We start from the raw sequence: 27,080 nt of genomic DNA, 5'->3' as shown, positions 1-27,080 counted from the left end.
CCATGCAGGTAGGTGTTTAAGTGTGTACATGAAAAGTTTTAAACCAGAAAATCAGGTGAATCAAGGGCTCCAGACTTAGCATATTGGTTTGGGATATAAATCAAACATGGTACGTTGAGATTTTATTTTTATTCTCCTTTTCTTAGTCATCACAGTTTCACAGTATGATTTTAGTGTAATTAAACTCTAATATCAGGTCCAAGTTAAACTTATACAATAAATTCTATGCTGTTTCAAATACAATGACAATCAATAAAGCCTTCAGGGATGACACCTGGCAGCAGTTGGCCCACCTGCTGGGGGCCCATGTGTTCACTGGGTACATTCACTCTTGCTAAGATGCTCAAATAGTTTGCTGTCTAACATTGATCCTTGGGGGTGTGCGCTGAAGACCTAGTGGTCAGTTCTGGGCCTTTCCTGCCTCCTGACACCTAATAGTTACTTAGGAAGAATTCTCTTTACAGATCTACCCTCATCTTTGTTGATCTGATTTGATGCAGCACACCAGAGCCTCTGGCCTCAGGAGGCAGAGAAGAACAGTGGGTTTATGGATCTGAAGGGTGGTCTTGGATGTTCTTCCTGTGGAAGAAGGGTCCCCTTGCCTGGTGCTGCCCCATCAAGCCCAGGCACTGGGGTCCGCCCTCAGGCCTGCAGACTGTCTTCTACATGATGGCTGATGTCGAGAGGGGAGTGAAGGTGCCTCCCCCAAACACAGGCATCAGGTAAGGGAAGAGCATCTTCTGCAAGTTATTGATTTGTCTATACATTTCAGATACACACAAGCCTGGGAGACAGGGCATGCTCCATATAGAGAGAAAAGGAAAAGACAGGGCTTTAAAAATAAAGACTGCCATAATGTTTTTAATTTCCTCAAGCAACTAGAATACATGCTTCAGGAGGCCAGAGACTGAGTCATTAAAACCAGAAAAGAATTAACAACTGCGCTGAGTTGAGTTTAATAAAAACTGCACATGATAGAGTCCCAGCAGTGATGCTAGGGGGGATGCTATCTGTTAGCAGTGTTGGGAACTTGGAGAAAACAAGCAAAAGATGCCCAAACGGACTAGGAAAGCTCTATTTTAGAGAGATCTTTTCTCTTAAGAGAAAATAACCTGGTTTTGCAGTCTGTTTTAAGAGAGCATGGCTTTCACTGTTTAGCATTATCTGGCTAACAGAGGACACAATAAATACCAAAAGTTATCCCCCAGACTCACTTCTGACAGTGATAGATAAAAATGTACCCCATATATTGCTAAAAAAATTGATTATGGTATGAAGGGGATGCTTCTGAAAAATATGTACTTCATTAAAATAGACTGCAAAGGAAAATGTGAAAAGCCTGAGCTGTTAATTTAAACAGACACTGAAACTACAGTTTCAATTTAGAAAGGGGGGGTACTGCCAGCAGTGTGTCTGGAAGCATCCTTATTTTTCATCTGTCTTGTCTCTTCTGCTCCTAACCCCTCAGCTCAGACTGCGCCATATTTGCGTTTCTGCAGAGAACACGCCTCACCTTTATGCCACGTCTCTCCGTATTCGCCACCTCCTCTGATGTTGGCCACTGCAAGGACACCACCCATGTGTCTCACGAAGATGAGCCTGGACACACTGCGAGACGGTAAAAGGGTTAACTGCCACGAAGTGCCCGGCGAGGATCGCACTGGCTGCCTCCACCACACACGCAACCCTGAAGACACTCCACACGTGGTATCATCTGAACGGGAGCCCAGTGTGTACATATTTCACTTAAGTCATGTAAAACTTCTGACTGATTAACTGCAAAGCTCAGACATTTTCATGAGCATTCAGTATACCTCGCTTTGAACAACTGTCTTGGCAAACAAAACGCTGCCAAGCCACCTGACACAGCCCTCGTGTGAGCACCCAGTACTCGCTCCTGCTACACCATTTTTTCCAGTATCTTTCTCCAAATTAAGTTGGAAAAAAGAAAGCTCTTTCTGAAGTATGAATTTTACACGGGTTTCTCAGAGATTTACATGTTAAACTAGGCATGTGAGAGAGAGAAGAGATCAAGGACACAGACCAGAAAATAAGAATGGAGTGCCCAGGGCTGGAGGATGTTTTCTAGAAACAAACAGAAGAAACTATAGCACAAAGCTTCTTTACAAAATTTAGATTTTATGTTTTTCTCCTTCTCTTTCCACTGACCCTAACTGTATTAGTACTGAGGTTATTTCTCTGCTTGCTGTAACTGAAATTAGTTTTTCTTTGAAACTATTTCTGAAATTTATCATTCTTTCTTTCAGTAACTGGGGAAATGACAGGCTTCAGCAGCCAGAGGCTCTGGATGGTCTGGGTGCTAACTTTCTGGATGCTGAAGATCACAGGAAGGAGAGCTGAGGTAGGTGATCAGACCAGACACTCACGTGGTCTTTCCTTCAACATTTTTCCTACACCTTGGATGGTCTCTGCTGAAACTACCAGCATATCCACTGGCTCAGAAAAGAAAACGTGTAAGTACACTTCCTCACTCATCTCAACTCCCAACACAGAACAGGCCTAATAAATACACACAATGAACAAAGACCAAGGGAAGGGGGTTCAGGTGCAGACACAGTCTAGACCAGCCTCTGGCTTCTCCTACTGTTTGCAGAAGATCAGATACACAGAGGTGCCACGCTTACCTGTAGTTGGGAGTGATAGATATGTTGAAGCCACCGTAGCCGTATAGGAAAGCAGGGTGAGAACCATCCAATTTTATGCCCTTTTTATGCACAATGAACATTGGAATCTTTGTACCATCCTTGCTAGGGTAGAAAATCTAGAACAAAAAGAAAGCAGAGTAGTTAGATTTCACATTCCTGAGTAAGCACTTGAATACTTTTACATGGGAAAAGTAGGTAGTAAATTCTTTAAGACGCAGAGTGGCACAGTGAAAATCCAGTACCACTAAAGGGCTAGGTGATGACAAATCTATTTCAGTTTTTATGGAGACAGTGTGGAGCAGTGAACTCAGGCAGACTTGACTTTGAATTCTTATTCACTATCAAAAGCTAGGTGACCCCAGGCAAGTTGTCTGTTCTCAGCCTTATTTCTTTATCCCTAAAATGTGGCTGTCATGCCCACCTCTTAGGGTCTCCACGAGGCCCAACTAAGAGAAGAGGCATTCAGTTCTCTGCTCGTGAGCATCCCCCTAGCGCTGGAAAGTCAGATTTGGCTCTTCTGCCAAACAGTCCAATTGAGGAAGACAATTTCTCTAGGAGAGACAGTTTATATTCAACCTCCTCTTTAAATGTTAAGACACTCAACTCTTCTTCATTTTTCTATGTTCAACTACTAAATAAATGTTAGCAACAACAAAATGCGTGTGAGCTTTATAGAGTAGATGAGGAACAACACAGAAATCCTATTGTTTTGATTAAACAATGACACTTTCTCCAGTATTGATAATGAAGGCTCATCAAACCTTGAATCTGGACATACTCAGGCAAGTTCAGTTAACGTTTCTAGATTCATTACATTTTGGGTAAAAGGAATAAGAGAAAAAGGTTAGCAAGAGAACGTGAAATGCTATTCAAACAGTAAGACACAAAGACACATATGTCTGCAGTCACTGTAGCTTGGAGCCATAGTCTATCCAAAGCTTTTTAAGGTAGCGGTTCTACTGTAGAAAGGTGCCAAAGAGTGAGGGGTGGGCAGGGGAGAGGGGGAAGTCGAGGCAGATTTGGAGAAAGGCACTACAGGCTCACAATTAATGCTTGCAAGTCTGGTTGTTTGTTTAGAACCTGCCAAGAAATAGTATAACAAGCATTTGCTTCCGACTTTGGAGAGAAATACTGAGAGAATACGTAAATTTGGTCATTAAGGAATCATGGAGAAAACACTGCAGAGTTCAAAATCATTCAACAGGACAGAGTCTTATGTAAAGTTACTGAGTGCCAGTCAGCAGCCCCTAATAGAAAGTACCTGTGTGGGCAGGACAAGTAAATGCAGCGGCAGAGGAACAAGGGATGGACTGGGGTAAGGCTCTAACACACAGGGCCCTCGATCAGGAGTAAACTAAGCACAGAGGCAGCCGCATCGGGGAGCGAACGGTCTCACGTGATTCTACTTTAACGAATACAGCTGCCTCCCAACTTCCCACCTACCCTCCAACCCCAGCCCCGCACCTATTCCCTCTTTGGTCCAACTGAGCTCTCTTCAGGCCGCGGCCCCTCCGCACCAGTCAGCTGGACTGGTGCACCTCTGTCCCCACTAAGCTCTCAGACCCTCCTCTTTGCTACCACCTGCAGGAGGATTTCCAGTGCCTGAACTGGTCTGTTTCCATCTGTTTCCAGGACAAAGGAACACAATCCAAAGCACAAAGGCTCCCTTATGCCTGTAGCTGCAAAGAATATACCCAAGCTTTAAGCTGCTATGGTTCACATGTTAAAATAACAACATTGTAAACACTGTCCCAAAGTGAAAGAGCACTGCGAGGATGGTTACAACAATATCATCTTCAAGACAACTCCTTAAAGAAGGTTAGTTCAGACTGGAACATACACACTTAATATATATGTATACAGGTTTTTTCAAATTTCTCTATATAGACACAGAGCAGTATTTTATGCCATTTCCATCTATGGAATGGCAAGTGATTCCTCCTGAAGCCACTTCATTCAAAACTTTTCTTTCAGAGGCTTTGTGGGTATTTTCTTTGTAGATCTGCTCAGTAATGAGGAGAAGCTCCTCATTTCCTTGTTCTTTCCAAACCCGGCCCAATCAAAAAGCGCCACCTCAGAATCTACACTCGTGGTTCCTGAACTTTATCGGTTAGACCTAAGCATCTGGTGGCTCAGATGGTAGAGTGTCTGCTTACAATGTGGGAGACCCAGGTTTGATCCCTGAGTCGGGAAGATCCCCTGGAGAAGGAAATGGCAACCCACTCCAGTATTCTTGCTTGGAAAATCCCATGGATGGAGGATCCTGGTAGGCTACAGTTCATGGGGTCGCAAAGACTTGGACACGACTGAGCGACTTCAATCACTCAAGCATCTGGCATAAACATGTTAAAAATGCTGTTTCCTAGGCATCATTCCCAGGAATTCAGACCCCACGGTGTGGGGTGGATGCCCAAATCTGCAGATTTAGCACATCTGCTGGCTCTCCTGATGCAGGTGGATCTAGGCTCAAAAAACTAGTCACGCTGTTGACTTGTATCATCCCCTCTAGCCTCCTCAGTTACATCAACCACAACGAGGTATTTTCCCACAGTCCTTGACAATTCAATCTGAGACTCTACTTCTCTTGGCCCAGTTCCCCTGTGATTTTCTTTAGTGACTAGTGATTTTCTTTCAGTGACTGGTGCGCCTGTCCTGCCTGGATGCCTTATAGGCTTGATCTCTGCTGCCACCACACCCTATCCACTTGTTCTTTCAAATACCTGCTGCATGTCCATTATGTGCCCAGCACTGTGCTGAGACATACAGATGAATATGACCTGGTTAATTCCTTCTGTCATGGACTTAACATCTCCAGAGTCAAGTCGACAGGTACTGCAAACACCCATCCCTTGGCCCTGAGAACCTGGAGCGCTTCTGAAAGGAACTCATTTCCCCCGTGACTGCAACTTGTTCTTGTTCTACCTTCTCTTCCTTACTCCTGAGGTATCTGCCTTTTTTCTTTCCTTTTAAAAAAAACTTTCATTACGAAACTCAAACAGGGGCTCTATATCAACCTAGAGGGGTGGGAAGGGGAGGGAGATGGGAAGGAGGTTCAAAAGGGAGGGGCTATATATATATACCCATACCTGTGGCTGATTCATGTTGAGGTTTGACAGAAAACAACCATATTCTGTAAAGCAATTATCCTTCAATTAAAAAAAAACAAAAAAACTTTCATTACAACATTTAGTCCCTTATATCTCTCTGGCTCTGTCAGCCTGCCTTGGGTTTTCTTGCCCAGCTTGTGACCCTTAGGGTGACCCTTGTCACCCTTAAAGTATCACTAATGCCTGAAATCCTCTAATTCTAACCTAACCAACTGGGTTCCTTTTCCTCCTCTGGGCTGCTGGGCACTCAGGAAGTGCCAATTCACTTAATTACAGATTAATAATAGTTGAACTCATGGGCTCTGACCTTATGCCTTTTTTTCTTTCCACATAAATGAATTACTTGTGTTTTTTTCTTGACTTGTCCTTGCTATATCGTTCCCAAATGTCTTTCTTACACTTTTTTCTAATCAATTCCAGAGTAGCTGTTTCCAGTGTTTTCCATTTTCCTCCATTCCAAGCACCACCCATTTGCATCTGCTGCTCTTTGGATCTGGCTTTGCCTGTCTTCATGGGAGTCATCTGCTGGAATTCTTGAAAAACCTTCTGCCACCTTCATGCACCCTCTGAACCCCAGAAGAGTTCACTACTACTGCACTTTTCTGATCACCACAAATTTTTCTTTTTGTATTGTCTCCTTTTCCTTGGCATACAAACAAATTCAAATTTCTTCTGTCCTATAAAACAACAACAAAGCCCCAAGTCTTTTGCACCACCCTGTCTGCCCCCCAAGCTAAATTTCTATCTCCTGCTTCTTTCTGGATCAAATATATCCATGGTAACCTACACCCACAGCTCATACCTGCCTGCCTCCTTCAGGACTGTCCCCACCACTGCCCTTTCAAAGGGCATCAGTGAATGTTTCTGCCTTTGCCTCTCCATCCGTACCTCCACCCTAGTGGTGTAGATCCTTCTGAACGTTTTCACATGCTTATAGAGACGTATCTATTTACACATATTCACATACACAGGTTATTATTAAATGGTGGTACATAATAAAATCAGGTGAATGTTGGGATAAAACTTATTCTGATTCTTCCTAGTCAGCTATATATTATGGAATTATTTCCAGGTTAAGATCAGATCAGATCAGTCGCTCACTCGTGTCCCACTCTTTGCGACCCCATGAATCGCAGCACGCCAGGCCTCCCTGTCCATCACCAACGCCCCGAGTTCACTGAGACTCATGTCCATCGAGTCAGTGATGCCATCCAGCCATCTCATCCTCTGTCGTCCCCTTCTCCTCTTGCCCCCAATCCCTCCCAGCATCAGAGTCTTTTCCAATGAGTCAACTCTTCACATGAGGTGGCCAAAGTACTGGAGTTTCAGCTTTAGCATCATTCCTTCCAAAGAAATCCCAGGGCTGATCTCCTTGCAGTCCAAGGGACTCTCAAGAGTCTTCTCCAACACCACAGTTCAAAAGCATCCATACATGACCACAGGAAAAACCATAGCCTTGACTAGACGAACCTTTGTTGGCAAAGTAATGTCTCTGCTTTAAGATACTACTACTACTACTAAGTTGCTTCAGTCGTGTCTGACTCTTCGCGACCCCATGGAATGCAGCCTACCAGGCTCCTCCGTCCATGGGATTCTCCAGGCAAGAGTACTGGACTGGGCTGCCATTTCCTTATAAGATAGACTTAAAACTTCACTAAAAAAAAACTTCATTGTATTCAACCATTTAACAAGCTTATTTAACCATTTTGCTCACTAAAAGCTATTCAGACTATTTTTTTTTCTGTTGTTAGCAATGATGGAATAAATCCCTTTTACATAAAAGGGATTATATACTCATATTATGACTTCTGTAGGATATATTCTTAGACATGAGATTGCTAGATCAAAGTGTACATGCATTAAAAAATTTAACAGAGAAATTAGAGTCAAGGTGGCAGAATACGAAGCTGTGGGGTTCGCCTCTCCCAAAAGTACATCAAGAATACATCTACAAATGAGACAGTTCTCACAGAGCACCTGCTGAACACTAGCAGAGGACCTCAGATAGCTAAAAGGACAAGAAAAATTCCTGCACAACCAGGTAGGATGAAAGAAAGAAAAAAAGGGAGTGAGACAGACCCTGCACCCCTGGATGGGGAACTGGAGGAGAGGAGAGGTTCCCACACTCAGAGAAGCCTCCTCACCAGCGGGGAGACCAGCTGGGACACACAGGGAGCTTTGGAGGAGAGAGCAGCAACTGGTCAGTGGCAGGGAGAACAGAGTAAGACCCCCACGGGTGGTCTGTGCCATACAGATGGCTGAAAAAGCACATGAAAAGATGCTCAACATCATGAATTACTAGAGAAATGCAAATGAAAACTACAATAAGGTATTGCCTCACAGCAGTCAGAATGGCCATGTCAACAAAATCTATAAACAATGAATGCTAGAGAGGGTATAGAGAAAGGGAACCTCCTGCACTGATGGTGGGAATGTAAATTGGTACAGTCACCATGGAGAACAGTATGGAGGTTTCCTAAGAAACTAAAAACAGAACTACCATATGATCCAGCAATCCCACTCCTGGGCATCTGTCTGGAGAAAACGAGAATTCAAAAAGAAGGTGCACTCCAATGTTCACTGCACCACTATTTCCAATAGCGAAACATGAAAATAACCAAAATGTCCATCGAAAGAGGAATGAATAAAGAAGACATGGTACATAAACACAACGGAATACTACTCAGCCATAAAACAGAATGAAAAGCCATTTGCAGCAACATGGATGACCCTAGAGACTGTCATACTGAATGAAGCTGCAGCAGCAGCAGCAGTAGCAGCAGCAGAGACTGTCATACTGAGTGAAGTAAGTCAGAGAAAGACAAATATTGTATGATGCTGCTTATATGTGGAATCTAAAAAAAAAAAAAGAGAGAGACAAATAGACTCATTTACAGATTAGAAGTAGTTATAGATGTGGAAAACAATCTTCTGATTACCAGAGGGAAAAAGGGCGAAGGGATAACTTGGGAGACTGGGACTGACATATACATACACTATATATAAAATAGATAACTAATAAGGACCTACTCTGCTTCTACTTAATACTATGTAATGACTTATATGACCCAAAGAGTGGCTGCATGTATATGTATAACTGATTCATTGTGCCATACAGCAGGAAGAAACACAACATTGTAAATCAACTATATTCCAATTTTAAAAAACTCAATAGATTCTGGCAACTAATTCTCTAAAGCTGGTGTGTCAGCTTAAGCTCCTAATGACAGTGTCAATTTCTTATTAGTAGTTGATGTTAAGATGGATTTTAATTTTTGTTGGCCTAGTAGGCAAACATTATCCTATCATTGTTTTAAGATTCAGTTTTTAAGTTAGCAAACATTTTCGTCTGTTTATTGGTCATTTTATATCTCTTCCTCAGAGAACAAAGTATGCCTACCCTTTTAGTGTGCTTTCTTTTCTGATCAATTAACAGACACTCTTCTTACATTAAGGGTATTTACCTTTTTTCCTGCCATATATTTTGTTTGTATTTCCTCTCACTCTATAGCTGGTTTTTAAAGTTTCTTTGTGGTATCTTGAATATAGACAGATAGCACATGTATAGATAGGACTCCATCATCCCAACTATATTTTCATTGTGAATTTTTTACATTTATAGTTATAATCCAAATGAAGTTTGTTTTTACATATAGTCTGGTATCTAACTACTTTTCCCCAAATAGTCAACTATTATACACCATTTAATAAAGAGTAGTTCTTTTTCCCATTGTTTAGAAATGCCATGTTCAAATTGGGATCTTCCCAGGCCTTATCCGTTTTGACTCCTATCTGGCAACTACTTCTTTGGCTTCCTGTGTGGAGTATCTAATTCTTTTTCAACCTTTCTAACTGATCCATTACTAGCTCTTCTTCCTGCTGCCAAATGCTGCTGTTTTGCACTTTTCTATATGTGGTGTTCTTTTCTCTCTGCAAACCCCCCACGTGCCATCTCAGAGAGCTCCAGTAAACTGCTGTGCTAGGGACCTCCACCTCCCCATCTGCAGGTCCCCGTGATCAGAAAGGCCCTCAGGGTGCGCCCCGCTGAGGGCTGAGACCTCACGTGGCCTCGGCCTGTCTACGTCTCCGAGGCCACGTGCTCTAGGTGTAGCTTGTTCAGGTACCTCTTCAGGGCTCTCTCATTTCAGCTGGGAGCAGCCGTCTCTTCATTCACCGTCTCCTCAGCCACCCGACTGCCAGCTCTCAGAATCACAATCTTGTACCAAGAACCCCACACCCAGGCAGGCACTCAGTCCTTTCTCTTCTCAGGTCCCTCCTCGCCATGGTGACCCTGCTCAGAACCTCTGCCACACTAGCCTCAAACCCACCTGGTATTCCTGGCTCCTCTCACTAGCTACAGTGAAGCTATGGTAGGAGCAGTACAAACCTCGAACTACTATTAGTAACATACAACGACCATACTGCACTTTATATATTTATGTGCTACAAAAGCCATTAGCGCTTGATGAGGAGGCAACTGCTGAAGCTTGAACCCATAGGCTATTTTCGGTAGTTTATTGCTGCAACACCACCCAGGTTCAAGCTAAAAAGCAAAGAGACTTACTTTTTCCCCTCATAACTGTAACCAAATGAGAGCAAGCTGACAACCCACATCCATTCTTTTTGTCCACTGTGGGCACAGCCCTTTGATGGAATGCCAAAGCCATAAAGGAACCCTTAACGGATAGGACAACAAAGTGCTCACAGAGGATCCAGCAGACATCCACTTGAGTAACAGAAAAGGTCTGTCTGTCATCCAGGGCCCACAGCTCATCACGTGATGGGTCTTCCCGGTTCCCGTCAGCAGCAGAGCAAATGGTTCATGCGACAGATCCAGTTCAACCAGGAGCCTGTGACACCAACGTTAGCACCAGGGTCTTTCCCCTGGCACACCTGTCCACCTTTATAGACACTAGCACCACTGAAGAATCTAAGAATGTCTTTGGAAGCACCCATGAGACCACTAAGAGGGACTAGGCATTTTGATACACAACCTTCATCAGGGACCCCACAGATGAAAAAGAAACATCATGACAGCAGTTTAAAGCCACAGTTAGTTCTAGACATTAGTAAGCCGACCAAAGATTGATCAGACACTGACTTTAGAAAGCTTCCTTCCTAAATTCTGAGTTCCTCTCCTTTAAAATTTATATACTTCATTTTGGAGACTCTCACAGCAACATAATGGTGTTAGTCTACATTTGAAACCAAGAACATGTGCACAACCGAGCAATAAGGAATCACATTCTCTGGGAAGTCCAAGCTATTTCTTGATAGAGGACAGAGATGGGTATTTTCAAGTAGTCACAACACTGTGCTGCCTGGGAAAGAAAGTTGGTGTCAGCTTTTTCTCAGCCCTGGGTGATCAAGGTGATCACCCCAAATTCTGGGGATTCAAACTGTTTCAGATACAAGGAGAGACTGTCATTCTGGGACCTCATCTAGTGGGACACCCTATCTTATTTTACAAAGGACAAACCCAAGATCCATAAAGTACCAGCCAAGGTAACACTGCCAGTTTATATAAAATTACCACCAAGTCCCTGGTCCAGAGTTTCTTCTACTCTGTTACAAAGTAATTCACTTCAAGCTATTACTTCATTGTAAGTAATTACCCCCAATTTTGCAACTATTAGAAACTTTGTCATAGATTCTTCCCACCCCCAGGACAATGATTACTAGACTCTAGGGAATCCAATGGAGAAGGCAATGGCACCCCACTCCAGTACTCTTGCCTGGAAAATCCCATGGATGGAGGAGCCTGGTAGGCTGCAGTCCATGGGTCACTAGGAGTCGGACACAACTGAGCGACTTCACTTTCACTTTTCACTTTCATGCATTGGAGAAGGAAATGGCAACCCACTCCAGTGTTCTTGCCTGGAGAATCCCAGGGACAGGGGAGCCTGGTGGGCTGCCATCTCTGGGGTAGCATAGAGTCGGACATGACTAAAGTGACTTAGCAGCAGCAGCAGGGAATCCAAGGGACAAATATTCTGGCAAAGGTATTGTGCTTTCTATTGCTTTTTTGTTTTTGTTACCCTCTTGAAAAAGAGACTCACTGAAGCATGTCAAAAGCCTTATTCCAGTTATAGGGGTTATTGTTTATTATGTCTGTTTTAAGCAGAATAAGTCTGCTTGGAAAGATGATCCTTCTCAAAACAATCATCAGTGTACAACCTTGAGGACAGATTATTTACACAATAATATAAATCTCACTATGTCTACTAAAAAACTCAGTTTCAATAGTAAAAGGCAAATTCACTTCAGAAAGGAAACAATGCTTGAGAGAACCATAAGAAAACCCTACTGCTAAGTAATCAATTTAAAGCAGCTTCTAATTTTGCATATTAAAACCCATTATTCTAGGGAATGATTGTTTAACAGAGAGCTCACAGATCTTGAGCTGAATCTTTTAAATTAAAAAACTCTTGAGGAAAAGAGAGGAAATGTCAGAAATGACCCATCTCTACTGTCAGAGTGACTGGGCAGAGGCATTGCCAGATAGAAGGTGGTTTTACCCTGGACCACAGGTGCCTTCACACATGGATCTTGTTTCATATAATAGATAAATAGAAACATCTTCCTTTAAAGGAAAAGGAGGAGCAAGTGAACATAACAAATGAAGGGAACATTACTGTTCTTCAAGAGAATGAAAAGATCAGCTCTCTGTGCTGAAATGATTACTTTTCTGGAGATAATACAGTAGATCAGTTTTACTAACATATTCGAACATGTGCAGCCATTTAAGTTCCCCACACAATCTTCACCCCCACAGTGAACCTGGTGCAGACTCGGTGCTCTGTGAGCCAAACACCAGGACGCTCATTATCACTGGTAGTGGAATGTGCTCATCCACAGAAGATGAAGGAAAACTGTAAAGGGCAAGCCCTCCACAGAGAAGAACGTCTGGTGATAGCAACTCCTATCTAATTTTAGAGCCTGACAGGTTGAAAGGAGAATGTTCATAAAAGGGTGCTGAGCTTCCCTTTTCATCAGACTTGACAGAGGCCACTTGTGTGCCTGTGCTAAGTGTGGCAAATACATGTGATGAGCAGCAGAGCTGCTCAGAAATTCCACGCTCAACACGGACAGGAAGCAAGACACACTCAAAGAACTGGGCAGAAGGCAACCTCTCTGCCTGGACTAGCTTGTAAAGCAAGTATACAAAGGACTTCGGAAGGTGCTGCACATTTCTGTGCTGGGCTCGGGTTAAAAATACTAACCTGACATTCGAAGCATGTAATCCTATCTCTTCTCCAGACTTTTAACTTTGGAGGAGTGGGGAGGAATCTGAATCACCTTCGGGCAGGAAATATTAGGGGAAGTGTTTATTCCACATTTCTTTACTCTGCTTTCCAAAGGATGGGTGGACATTTTTATGACACTGGAGATTTTAAAACCTTCCATAGAGCACCTCAGTGATCGCAAAATCGTTCTATTTAAAGATCTATTATAATTTTGGGGACATTTCTTGCTAAGTGCTACACACATGATTTCTGCAGAAACATACCAGCTCTCAAAGGCTTGGCCACCTATTCCTTGGAGCAAGAGACCTATTCCCAGTCTCAAACTGCAGCAAGAAGTGAAATAGAAAGTGGAAGGTTCTAAACCTGAGGACAGACAGACAGCAGTGGAGTCACGAGTGGAACATGTCACTTTGATGAGTGCTTACCGTTTAGAGGTAAGTGCATGTGTGCTCAGGTGTGTCCGACTCTTCGTGACCCCATGGACTGCAGCCTGCCAGGTTCCTCTGCCCATGGGATTTCCTAGGCACGAATACTGGGGTGGGTTGCCATTTCCTACTCCAGGGGATCAAACCTGCATCTCCAGCGCTGGCAGGTGGATTCTTTACATTGAGCCACCTGGGGAGCCCCAGTTTAGACGTAGTCAGGTATTTTAAGGTAAAAAGACAGGAGCTATGACTTGTTTGCAGAACATAAAACCTACCTTCAGTTCCACTGCCCTGATCTCCTTGTGGTCAGGGCAAACACACAAACATTTTCATAAAACGTCTGACGGTGAAGGACCTTCTAACTGAATGGTTCAGAGAAAGCAGCTTCTGTTTTTCTAACCGGCATTGTTCCCACAGTCCTCTCACAGAATGCATACAGTGCCCTATAATGAGGCTCACCACAATGGTCTTTAGGCTGCATGCAGGAGGCATATGTGTTTGTTTCATTCTTCATGAAAGCAGCATGATCAGTCATCCTCGGGGGCTTACAAGCACTGCAGTAGGTATGTTCAATAAGCATTTGTTGAATGACTAAATGAGCTAGAACTGCATATTAAACACTCTGATCCTGCCAGCCTGCCTCGGTTTCAGAGGTTCAAAGTCATCTTGGGTGCCTCTCACACATCATCTCACCTATCCCTGCCTATCCATGTGGCGGCCTTGTCTCTCAACAGGACTCCTGTTTCCAGTCTTTGGATACCTGTTCCCATATTAATCTCCTCAAGATCAAAACTAATACTCCTCTTAATCCAGGTCACTCCCCTACTGAAAACATGCAATGACTCACCACTGTCTACAAAATGGAGCCCACGTTTGAGACCAGCAACTGAAACTGTCTACTTTCTCCTTTCAACCTTTGTGAATCATTTCCAGCTATCTTCTCCAAAGAAACTGCCATTTCTCCAGACCCCTGCCCTCAATGTCACATCCATGGACTAAGTGAAAGTGAAAGTGAAGTCGCTCAGTTGTGTCCAACTCTTTGCGACCCCAAGCATGGACTGTAGCCCACCAGGCTCCTCTGTCCTTGGGATTCTCCAGCCAAGAATACTGGAGTGCATTGCCATTTCCTTCTCCAGGAGATCTTCCCAACCCAGAGATCAAACCCGGGTCTCCCACATTGTAGGCAGACGCTTTACCATCTGAGCCACCAGGGAAGCTCATATGGACTAAAGTATGACTTAAAAAAAAAAATCATTGGCTCTTAGGAATTCCCTTGTTTTACCCCCATCCACACTCCTACCCAATGCAGGCATCCCCAAAGCTACATCTCATGAAGGTTCAACCTTTGTTGGGTATGTCCAATAATGAGAAAAGACAACAGCACATATGGCAGATCATTTCATTTAGAAACTTCTCTACCTGAGAAAGTCAAAATAGCTGAAAATGCAGGGGATAGATGTTCAAGTTTCTGAAGATAGAACCTAGTAATAAGTAAAGTCCTATACAAGCTAACTATAAACTAAACTTTCCATACATTTAAGAACAAATATTAAAATGCTTGCCAGTTTCTATACTTTTCACAATACTTTTCTTTAGTCTTTACTTTGGTCAAAATATACATTATATATTTTACTTGATTTGTTTAAAACACTTATATATAATGTTTCCCCATGTACCAAGCACTACTCTAAGGACTTTATAAATATTTCCTGATTTTAATTCAGACATTAAGTCTGTATCATGAATACTGACATTTTTTAGGGAAGTCACAGAGAAGTAACTAGTCTAAGTCATATATCTCATAAGTGATGGAATCGGGATTTGAACCAGGGCTGTCTGACTACAGACTCCATGCTCCTAGCTACTCTAAACAAGGAATTAGCAAATCCTCTGACCCTTCCGCAACAGCTCCTCCTGAATCCTCAAAGGGCACAACGACTGTGCCCTCATGCATCTCCCTTCTGAGGCTGTGCACCAGTTTACATCTATACCTAACATCTGTGCCCAGAGTACAGTAGGCTCTTTGAAACAAAGGCTGGATAAATGCACAAGTGAATGCTCACACTGGACTCTATGCTTCAATAAAATACAAGAAAAAGTATTTTAAGTGCCAGTTCATTAAAAGATATTAGCAAACTGAGATCAACAATATACTGAACAGACCATATATCACAATCCAGTGGAATTTATTCTAGGGATGCAAGGATGATTCACTACTCACAAATCAGTCCGTGTGATTAACAAAATGAACGATAAAAATCTTATAAAGAAAAAGCATTTGAAAAAAATCAGTATTTATTTATAATAAAAACTCTCAACAAAGCAGGTATAGAGGGAACAAACCTCAACATAATAAAAGCTATATATACAACAAGCCCGCAGCTAACATCATACTCAATAGGAAAAAGCTGAAAGCTCTAAGGTCAGGATCAAGACAAGGATACCCATTCTTGGCACTATTATTCACCATAATATTGGAAGTCCTAGCCAGAGCAATTAGGCAAGAAAAAGAAGTATCCATATTGGAAAGGAAGAAGTAAAACTGTCACTGTTTGCAGATGACACTATATCGTATATACAAACCCCCTAAAGACGCCACCAAAACACTGTTAGAACTAATTCAGAAGTACAGTAAAGTGGCATGATATAAAACCAGTACACAAAAATCTGTTATGTTTCTTTACACTAATAATGAACTGTGAGAAACAGAAATTAAGAACACACAAATGGAAAGACATTCTATGTCTATGAATTGAAAGAATATTGTTAAAATATCTATATTTCCCAAAGCAGTATACAGATTCAATGCAATCCTATTAAAAAAAAAAAAAAAAAAAACCCAATGGTATTTTTTTCACAGAAATGGAAAAAAAAAAATCCAAAATTTGTATGGAGCTACAAAAGACCTAAACAGCTAAAGCAATCTTGAGAAAGAACAAAGCTGGAGGCAATCATATGTCCAGATCTCAAACTATATTATATAGCTATAGTAATCAAAACAGTATGGAACTGGCCTAAAAATACACATAGATCATTGTAACAGAACAGAGAACGCAGAAATAAATTCATGCTCATATAGTCAACTAATTTATAACAAAGGAGCCAAGAATATACAATAAAGGACAGTCTCTTCAATAAATGGTTTGGGAACACTGGACAGCCACATGCAGAAGAAAATGAAAATGGACTACTATCTTACACTCTAAACCAGAATTAATTCAAAATAAACACTTGACCATCATACCTGAAGCCATAAAGCTTCCAGAAGAAAACATAGATGTAAGTTTCTTGACATGACTCTTGATGACGATTTTTTTTAATATGACACCAAAAGCAAAAGGAACAGAAGTGAAAATAAGTAAGTGGGACTACATCAAGCCCAAAAGCTTCTGCACAGCAAAGGGAACCTTCAACAAAGGGAAAAGCAACCTACTGAATGAGGGAAAATAACTGTAAATCATGTATCTGATAAGGGGCTACTCTCCAAAATATGTAAAAAACTCATACAACTCAATAGCAAAACCCAAATAATCCAATTAAAAAATGGGAAGAAGATCTGGATAGACATTTTTTTTGTTTCAAAGAAGACATACAGATGGCCAACAGGTACGTGAAAAGATGCTCAACACTTTATCACTTTACTTGTTAGAATGGCTATTATCAAAAACACAAGAAATAACAAGTGTTGGCAAGGATGTGGAGAAAGGGAACTCTTGTGTACTGTTGGTAGAAATATAAACTGGTGCAACCATTATGGAAAATGATATGGAAGTTCCTCAAAAAATTAAAAATAGAACTACCATATCATGTAGCAATTCCACTTCTGAGTATTTATCTGAAGAAAGTGAAAATACTAATTTAAAAAGATATATGTACCCCTATGCCAAGATATGGAAACAGCCTAAGTGTCCATCAACAGATAAATGAACAAAGAAATTGTGAGATACACACACACACACACATACACACACAGGGGGAATATGATTCAACTATAAAAAGGAATGAATCTTGCCACAACATGTATGGACCTTGAGGACAGTATGCTAAGTGAAATAACTCATACAGAGAAAGACAAATACCATATGATCTGTTATCAAAGAGATCTAAGAAAACAAAAATTAAGCTCACAGCTTCAGAGAACAGACTGGTGGTTGCCAGAGGTGGGGGGTGGGAGAAATGGGTGAACTATTTTGTTTTGCTTTTAAATAAATTGAATACAAATTTAAAAAACAAACAAATAGCAATCTGGCATTAAAATGCTTATAAGCTGAGAAGTAATAAAACAGAAATTAACTCTGGCTGAGGTACTTTAGAGACTGTATAAGCATAGATAAGGGACCCCAAACTTCCAACTGATTACTGATGAAAAATATTTAACATCTGACATTTTCCTATTTGTAGCTGTTAATCTATTAATTTAGTAATGCCATGGTGGGTGAGCTTTATGGCTCTTGAACTGTTTGGTTCTGGTAATTGACTCATGAGATCGCACCTGCATCATAAGCACTCAATAAGAATGCTTGAAATCCATTTCAAATCCTCATTAACTCACACCTACAGCAGACCACTTATTTATTTTATTGCACTAGAAAAATAAAATTAATAACCAATGTTGAAAAGGCAAACTCCCACCAGACTGTTCAGTAATAGAGCAGAAAAGAACTGCATTGCTTAACAATTTGTGGCTGGCAGTTATGCATCCTTAAAAGTGTGAACTATTAATATTAAAGAGAGATAGATGTTAAAGAGGAGAAAAGGGAGTGTTGTTTTTGCAGTCAAGCAGTTTGCAGAGGCAGGGGTGGATGTGGGGTGGGGGATGGAATAACCTGCACAAAGCCAAGGGTGGTCCTCAATCAAGGCCAGCGTTGGCAGAAGCCCCAGAACCAGGAAGCTGGCACAACAGCCCAATTATCATTTTTCATTTGTACATCCCGGGAGAAACTGAGATACAGCACAACACTGTGAAGAACAAATGCACACAAAATAATTCTGTTGCAGAAAAATGAATGACCGGAATACTGAAAAGGTGAATTTGGAAGTAAAATCCACGAGCACAAAGACATTTATGCAAGTTTCTGTTGGATACATCCAATACTGCTATTACACTCTGATCTACTTCTTCCTCGAGTCTCTCAGACAATACAAATGTAGATCACCAAAACAGGCCCCTCAGGTGAGTAAGAGGCAAAAAACAAACAAACAAACCATCATGGATGATTTCGTGTTGCCTAAAAAACAATCATTAGGAAGCTCAGAGCACAGTGCATTTCACTCCCCCACTGGGACGTGTGGGGTCAGCAGTAGACTCGCGCTGGCCTGGGCGGGCTGTAAAGAGACGGTCAATTAGAAGGAACAGATCAGAGGTTTAGAGGAGCATGACAAACAGCTACTCTCACCAGGGGCCAGAAACGAGGAAGGAAGAAAAACGAAGGCAAATCACAAAGTTCAGAAATCCTACTGTGAAGAGACAAGCACCAATTCTTCTTTGCTTTCGGTTCTAAACGTGGCCGTATGAACTGTTTTGTATCTGTGCAGCACAACAGTAGCAAAAATCTGTATCAGTGAAACTGTCTATAATTTTTTTTTTTTCTTGATGGCTATGAAATGCTTCTCACTACCTTATATACCCCAGCACTACCATGGAAGAATGATCTTGTCTATTCATTGTAAAATGTGGAAATGATATACCTTTGATAACACACACAAACACACATACACCTTTTCATTATCACCCATTATCAAGGCCATGAAAATCGAAGTCTAACAAAAAGGAAAGCTTAAGATGGATAACTGAATCATATTCATGGAAGATCTAGAAAAGAACATCATGTTGTACTGATGGCAGATGCCAGGTAGGATGCTGGATGGGGAACATTTGATGGTTACGAAGCATCAGGGCTGTGTGTGCAGAAAAGTTGGTTATGAAGCCTGCCTGCCGAGTGTAAAAATTTAGTGAGCTCTGTGTAATGTCTCTACTGCCTAGTAATTAACACACAAAGCCCAAAACTCTTCAGAGACCCCTCACTCCTCTGGAAGCCGCGGCGCTTACAGGCTCCACTCACAGCCTCTCCGGGCCACTGCTACCTGACTGCGGCTGCCTGCTCTCACCACCAGATGCTCACAGGCCATCCCGACACTGCCCAACCCATGGCCACTCTGCTTTCCTACAAGACCACATCGTTTTCTTGGGAACTTTTCCACCGTGATGCAAGCTTTCCTGGCTCCTCTTCCCTACCTCCCCCACCTCCTGTCCGATAAACCTTAAAGCGCCCTTGAAACTTTGCTCCTCTTGTCCCTTCTAGGCACACTGCTGGGGTGCTCAAGCTGAGTCCATGGGTTCATCCACCACCCCACGCTGGCCCTTGTGCCTCTGCCTGACTCCTGACACTAATTCTCTGAGCAGCTGGCAGATGCCCCATGTACATCTGGCACAGGCCCTGTGAAAGGCTCCCCAGGATAAAAACCTCACCCATGTGGGTGCACACCAGACCCTGAAGGGTTTGGGCCCATCTCTTTTTCCAGGCTCATCTCGTGTGTCTGGGCTCCAGCTGTGGTGCTGAAGACACCTGTGCTGTGGATGAGCTCTCCTCCCTCCAGCACCCTTCTCCTCTGCCCACAGTTCCTTTCCAGGAAGCCTTCTTCCCAGGAACAGTTTCAATGCTCCCCCTCTGGGCTGCCACAGCACCTGCAATCAACTGAAATCAGACTACTAAAACTCTTTGAATACATCCCCGTTTCTCTAGTAAACTGTCTTTCCTTATATTCCCAGCACTGCCAGATACATGATAGTTGCTTAATAAATGTTTGGGGAACAATTATTTTTATTTACTGAAGCAAACTATTCACTTAATCACTCCTAGATGTTCACTACAATTCTTCACTAGAAAATTCTGTTTTATTTAAGTCAGCATTAGTAAAATTGTCTTAAGCATCCTTCGGCTTTTCTCTGAGGCACAGGGTCTTCTCGGACCTCGCATAGACTAACACAGGATGGAAAGACCTTATAGAAACCACATACACGAGTCAATAAAAATGCTGAGAAGTGAAAAAGGAAAGGTAAACTGAATGCATGAAATAAGAGGCTGCTTCAGAAAACAAGCTAAAAGAGCCAAAACCACTTAAAGAAAATTTAGCTTCCAAAATCTGGAAAGGTAATTAAAAAGAAATCCAAAGTAATCACAAACCCTCATAAAACAACAAGGAATGGGTCAAGTGAATTTACACGTTGGTGGAATTGCTTTCTTTATTGCCCAACTTGTCTAAAAGATTCACAGACATTTGTAAGCAGGCAACAACAACACAATAAATGTGTGCTAGGAAAATATAAAGAAAAATTTACTTTGATGCTCTAAGAGGGAGAGGCAGTGATATTTCCTGCTTTGTCGCAGACTATGACCCGAAATATTCTTAAAGATTAGCTCAGGCAGAAAATTTCACAGCAGTACAAATGGTAGTAAATATTCATTTTCTGACATTATTTATTGGTTCTGAATGGAGAGAACCAATTATCATAGGAGAGGAGAGCAGGACGGTCCAACACAGAAACTTTACACAAAGGAAATGTTCCAATTGTGTAGGTTTCTGGCCGTGATAACTAGATAACTGAACACTGCTTCATCTATCGTGGCCTCTCTCATTCATTTGTCAAGTATTTATATGTATCTACTCTGGGCTCTGTGGACACAGCAGTGGGGAAAACCACTTTCTTAAGAGAAATGAACACAGGAACAGATGAAAAGATCACGTCAGCTGGGGGGCAGTGCAGTGGAGAAGGAACAGGCCAGACCTGGGACCAGGAGAAGGAGAGCCGCTGTCTTACATGGGATGGAGGTGGATGGGGTCTCTCATCAGTTCTGTGAGGCTGAATGAGGGACTGGGGAGGGGAGGAGCGTTGGGGGCCGGGATGGGAATGCATACACACACAAGCCAAGCGAGGGGCTGCTCTGACAGCATCTGAGCGGACGAAGAGGAGAGAGCAGAGGCCGTGCCGTGGGGGTCTGTGGGCATTATAATCATAAGGGACATATTTAATAAGAAACTATGTTAACCTGTGTAACAATAGCAAAGAGTCACCTTTCTTGACCACTGATTGCAGCACTGGCTGCCCTGCCTGCTCACACTGACCCCAGCCAGGAATTCTGCTCAAAGTGATACCAGTAATAGCATCAGTCATTCAGCCAAGCTGATACCACCCCGAACACTCAATCCTGTTGGGTAACATGTTCACCTCAAGGGAAGACTCTGGCTAGATCACACTTGCATTCTCCCACTGATGAAAGGTGCCATGTTAGGGGCAATCCAGCAGAGTTTCGTCTCCCACAGATGCCCCCTGCCACTGGCCAGCCCAGTGGCCGCTGTGGAGAGAACAGCCACGGAGGGGCTCCAGCTCTCGGGGTGGGTGGGCAGGGAGAAGGAAGAGGCCTGAGGTTAGGACAAAAAGGCAGGGGGCAAAGAAGGGCTGGAGTGAATGGAATGAAAAATTAAGGAGAAAGAGGACAGGCCAGTGCCTGGTGACACTGCAAGGCAACTGAGGGGGTCACGAGTTGCCGCCAGCCCCTGGCTGCTTCCCTGCCTGGGCCCAGCGTCATCCTGCCCTCCTCTCAAAGACCCTGGCATCCGAGAACTGTGGGCCCAACCCAAGTTCCTGGATATAAATGAGTCCACAGAGGAGCAATGGAGACCCAGGAGCTACAGGCAGAATTGTGAGAGGCCCGATGCGAAGCAGAGACTAGTGAGATAAGGCTGCACAGCTCGGACTGCAGTTACCAGCAGCTCAGGCCATGGAGAAGCTTGGACTGGAAGTTCTATATGTTCTTTATTAAGTAAAGTAGGAAAATAAACATTACTTTAAAAACAGTGTGGAACTTCTCTGGGCAGTTCAATGGTTAGCACTTCACCTTCCAATGCAAGGGGGGTGGGTTTGATCCCTGGTCAGGGAGCCAAAAAGCCAAAATAGAAAACAGAAGCAATATTGTAACAAATTCAATAAAGACTTTAAAAATGGTCCACATTTTTAAAATCTTAAAATAATAAAACAGTGTGCTCAGGATACAATCTCTCCTACAATTTTGAGTCCAGCAGAGAAAACAGTAAAGGTCCTTAGAGGAAAAAAAGGTGACCAATCACTAGGTTTTCCAGAGTTGTTTGGATTTCTGAAGAAAATATTTGGGAAAAAGGAAAACTTAAAAATAACAGAATGGATTTCTAGTTGATAGCACGTTAGGTGTGTAGTCAAAGGATGAGGCGGGATGCATGGAGGCCTGCTCTGCCCTCGCTGGGGAGGAAAGTGTGGTGTCCTCTGCAGGATGAGTCCCCTGCTCTATTCTTTCTCCTCACAGCACACAGAAGGTAGCCTTGGCTGTCTGCCACTCTGAGGTTGGTCTGTCCTCAGGACATGGTGCTGGCCAACAGTCTGTGGCTGGAGTGGGAGGTAACACTTGTAGACAAAAGCAATCTGGCCATTACAGCATGGCCCAGCATGTGTGTGATACACGTCCCCTCTGTGCCACAGGGACAGCCATGCTTTGGGTGGGGAGGCTCTCCAGGCAGGGTCTGCAGGGAGCCCAGGCTGTCAGTTGACAGCAGGAGATTTCCTGAGATTCTGGAGGGCCCTGTTCCCTGCAATGGTCTAGCCTATCCCTGTTGATAGAGAAAGGAGCAATTAGGAAGGAATACATTCGTCATTGGTAGAAAATCCTAACACACGGTATGTGAGTCTTCCCACTCCTAAACTGAATATATAAAAAATGCACATTTTTCAAAATTTTAAAACTACTTTTTTGAGTTGAAACTCAAAAATTGTTTAGAAAAAAAGAAAAAGGTGAGAAGATGCGGAATTTGGGGCCTAAGGGGGTCTCACAGAAGGAAAGTGGGGAGCTGGTACTGGGAGTCGCCATTCTAAAGCCCCCAGGCACTCTCACACATGCGCTCTCATCCTTGCCTCCTGGTGGAACAGAGGAAACCTCTCTCCTTCTGGGAAGGCCAGTCCCCCACCAGGGCTTGGGATCACCTCACCTCCTCAAGAACTCGGCTCCTTTGGTGGTTCCCTTCCTACTGGAGCCAACCCATCGACACACCAGAATAGTCTGGTTTCTCCCACCTTAATAACATGTCACTGACCACCACCTCAAGCCACTGGACTTCTCAAGACCATATACACATGGTTCTGCATTTCCTCTCCTCTCATACCTTCTCCCTGGTCCTTAATTCACTGCCATGAAAACTATACAAGGCTCTGTTGAGTCCTGTCCCCAGGGCCACAGAGGCGGAGTCCAGAATCAGGGACATCTCTGAGGCTGACTGAGCCCCTTTGTAACCGTTGCCTCAATAATCACTCTGATAATCACTAACAAGCTTCTTGACTCCCAATTAGACAAAGACGCCCACTTCAGTAAGCACTCTACAGCACCCCAAGCAATCACCTAACACCAACCTTCCAGCAGGAATTTCCTTTGTCTTGAGGCTATAAAAACTGGCTATTAACCCACAAAAACTGTTGACTCTCCCTGGCCTGTCAGGAGTTGTCGGTCTGCTGCACTTGCAGTGCCCACTTTATCTCTGCTCTTTGTTCTTAATAAACTCACTCCTTTCTGCAATACTCTGTGTCTGGAAATTATTTTCCAACCTGTGCTTGGACTGCCTCAACAGGCTCTGTTTGCAAATGTCTTAAAAAATTAAAAGCTAATTTTTTTGATTGATTTGCTTTTTAAGCACAGCAGTACAAGTTATTCTACAGAAAGAAAATGACAAATTTGAAAAAGTAGACTAGAGAAGGAGAAAGAGAGTGGAAAGATATGAACCACGGCTATTAAAAGTCAGAGATGTTCAGTTAGCCTATCAGGGATTATTTTTCCCCAAAAAACTTTTTAAACATTTAAACTTTTAAAGCATTATATTTTAGACATTTAAAATGTAAGGATTGTTGCAATTAAGAAAGTAATGCAATACAAAGTAACATGACAACAGAACTAATCCCCCAATCCCTCAATAACACCCACCCCCTAAGAAATCAATACTAAGTCTTCTTCAATTTACAATGGGGCTATATCCTGATAAACCCATCATAAACTGAAAACATTGTAAACTGAAATGCATTTAATATACCTAGCCTACCAAACATCATACATTAGCCCAACCTACCTTAAACATGCTTAACTTACACATTAGCCTACAGTTGGGCAAAATCATCTACCACAAAGTCTATTTTACAATAGGGCTGAATACCTCATATAATATATTGAGTACTATAATGAAAGTAGAAATCAGAATGGCTGTATGGGTACAGCATGGTTGTAAGTGCATTGGTTGTTTAGCCCATGATCACCCAACTGCCTGGAGCTGAGGCTCTCTGCCTCTGCCCAGCATCACATGGGAATATCCTACTGCACATCACTAGCCCAGGAAAAGCTCAAAATTAAAAATACAGTTTCTACCGAATGTGTATCACTTTCACAGCATCATCTAGTCAAACCATCGCAAGTCGGGGACCACCTGCATATGAACACCATATATGTCCTGTCTCCTCTTTCTCAATACACCCTCGCCAGCCACTATTCTGAACCCACTGCTCACTGCAAGTGCTCCTGTCAGGATTATTAGTGAACCCAGCTCGTCAAATCCAAGAACTCCTCTTTCTTCCTTATTGACCAACTAAGCACACCATGTTGCCCGCCACCCCCACCTTTCCATCTTCTCTCCTTGGCTTCCTGGTCTACCTGGTCCACAGTCTGCTAGCTTTCCTGCACCTCTGGCTGCTTCTTCTCCAGCTCTTCGCTGGCTCTTCCTCCTCTAATTAATCCCTAGATGTGGGGCTCCTCAGGGCTCAGCTGTGAGCCTTCTCCACTCTTGACATGTTCTTTCATGTGATCCAGTTCCTGCCCTGGATTTAACCAGCATACTAATGCTGAAGGTGCCCATATTTATCACTCTGAGCCTTTGACCATAAGACCCAAGTATCTAACGCCATACCTGACATCATCACCCGGATGAAAAGGTAACGACAGGCCCCAAACAGTTTTCCTTTCAAACACGTCCTCCCCAACCCACTGCCAACAACTTGATACATGATACCAGCTGCACAGATTTGAAATTTCAGAGTCATCCTCGATGTGTCCCTTACTCTCTCCCCTACACATGCAATCCCTGTGTCTTGTTCAGTCTACTTCCCAGGTGTATTCCAAACACACTTTCCCCATGTCCCAAGTCTACACTTTAGTCCAGGCCACCTTGTCTCCTACCTGGTCTATTGTTGTGTGTGTGGGTTAGTTGCTCAGTCATGTCCAACTCTTTGCAATCCCAGGGACTGTAGCCCACCAGACTCTTCTGTTTGTGAAATTCTCCAGGCAAGGATACTGGAGTAGGGTGCCATCTCTTCTCCAGGGGAATCATCCTGACTCAAGATCAACCCTGGGTCTCCTGCATTGCAGGCAGATTCTTTACTGTCTGAGCCATTTACAACTGTCTATCAGCTCTCTCTATGTCCACAACTGCTCTTCGAATCTATTCTCCATAAAACATAACATGGTTTTCTTAAATCAGAACATATCACTTTCCAGTTAAAAAAAAAACCCTATAGAGACTCCCACCACACTTGGGATCCCAAACAAACTTCTAACATGGCCACAAAGCCCTGCCCTCCCTCACACCCACCACCCATTCTTCTCCACTCACCACAGCCCAGCCTTCTCTTAGGTCCTCTTTGAAGGCAACTGATTTTTACTCAGACCCTTTGCTTTAACATGCTGGGCTCTTCTCTCATTTTCATGTGATTAGTTCCCTCTTAGCTTTTACGTTCCCACTTAAATAAAACTCAAGGGAACTATTGTTGATGATTCAATTCACACTGGGCACGTCTGTCATTCCCAGCAAGTCACTGTTTATTTCATTCACAGCCCTTGTTCCAACTTGCAATGTTCACATTTATTTTCTGTTTACTTGCTTTTGCCCTTTTTCCACATACGAGTGAAGACCACATCTCTGCAGCTCGCTGCCACATCCTCAGTGTTTAGCCCAATGTGAGGCACACAGTAAATCCTTAATATGTATAGCAACTGCATAAATGCACATGGTTCTTCCCTACCCTACCTCTACCAATCAATGCAGACCAAGAATTTCTGATGCAAGGTGAGGAGGAGACCTGCTGAGTCGTATATGAACTTGTAAAGGTGTAAAAGTCTAGACGAGTGGAAGCAGTTCTGGCAAAACCCCTTAACACTCCCTGTCCTCCCTTATTCTGAAGAGTCTGAGTCACGGATCAAAGTTGGTGCTTCCAACACAGCCAGATCTGCAGATTCTCAAACATACCAGCCACCGTTTAGAGTATTTATACTTTTCTCTAATCTTTTCCAAATATTTAAATTAACTATATTCACATTAAATTCTAGAGCTGAACTAGACATGCTGTGCAAAACAGAGAAGCTGAGGGTCTAGATGTAAGCAGCATGTACATAATGGTTTTTACTTAACCCCACAGGGTTTTCTGTTTGAGATTTCATTTCAGAATTACCCACTACCTTAACCGGGATCAAAGAGTATATTCTCTGCTTAAAAACATGTCTGTATTCATCTTAACATCTATATTTACATACATATGTACACAAATGAAGGCAGCTGGAGGCAAGGAGGAACAAGGCATTA

General features: G+C 42.9%; 1 protein-coding gene across 1 annotated transcript in view; it reads right to left on the bottom strand.

Moving 5' to 3' along the window:
- PREP (prolyl endopeptidase) overlaps positions 1–27,080 on the bottom strand; it is a 132,144-nt gene that overhangs the window by 15,006 nt on the left and 90,058 nt on the right. Inside the window, 2 exon segments of the mRNA NM_174772.1 lie at positions 1,514–1,608; positions 2,646–2,782. Of these exon segments, the coding sequence (NP_777197.1) occupies positions 1,514–1,608; positions 2,646–2,782 (232 nt within the window).

The sequence above is a fragment of the Bos taurus genome, chromosome 9 (genome assembly GCF_002263795.3).
Source record: "Bos taurus isolate L1 Dominette 01449 registration number 42190680 breed Hereford chromosome 9, ARS-UCD2.0, whole genome shotgun sequence".
Classification (NCBI taxonomy): domain Eukaryota; kingdom Metazoa; phylum Chordata; class Mammalia; order Artiodactyla; family Bovidae; genus Bos; species Bos taurus.
This window is presented reverse-complemented; position numbering and strand designations above follow the sequence as displayed.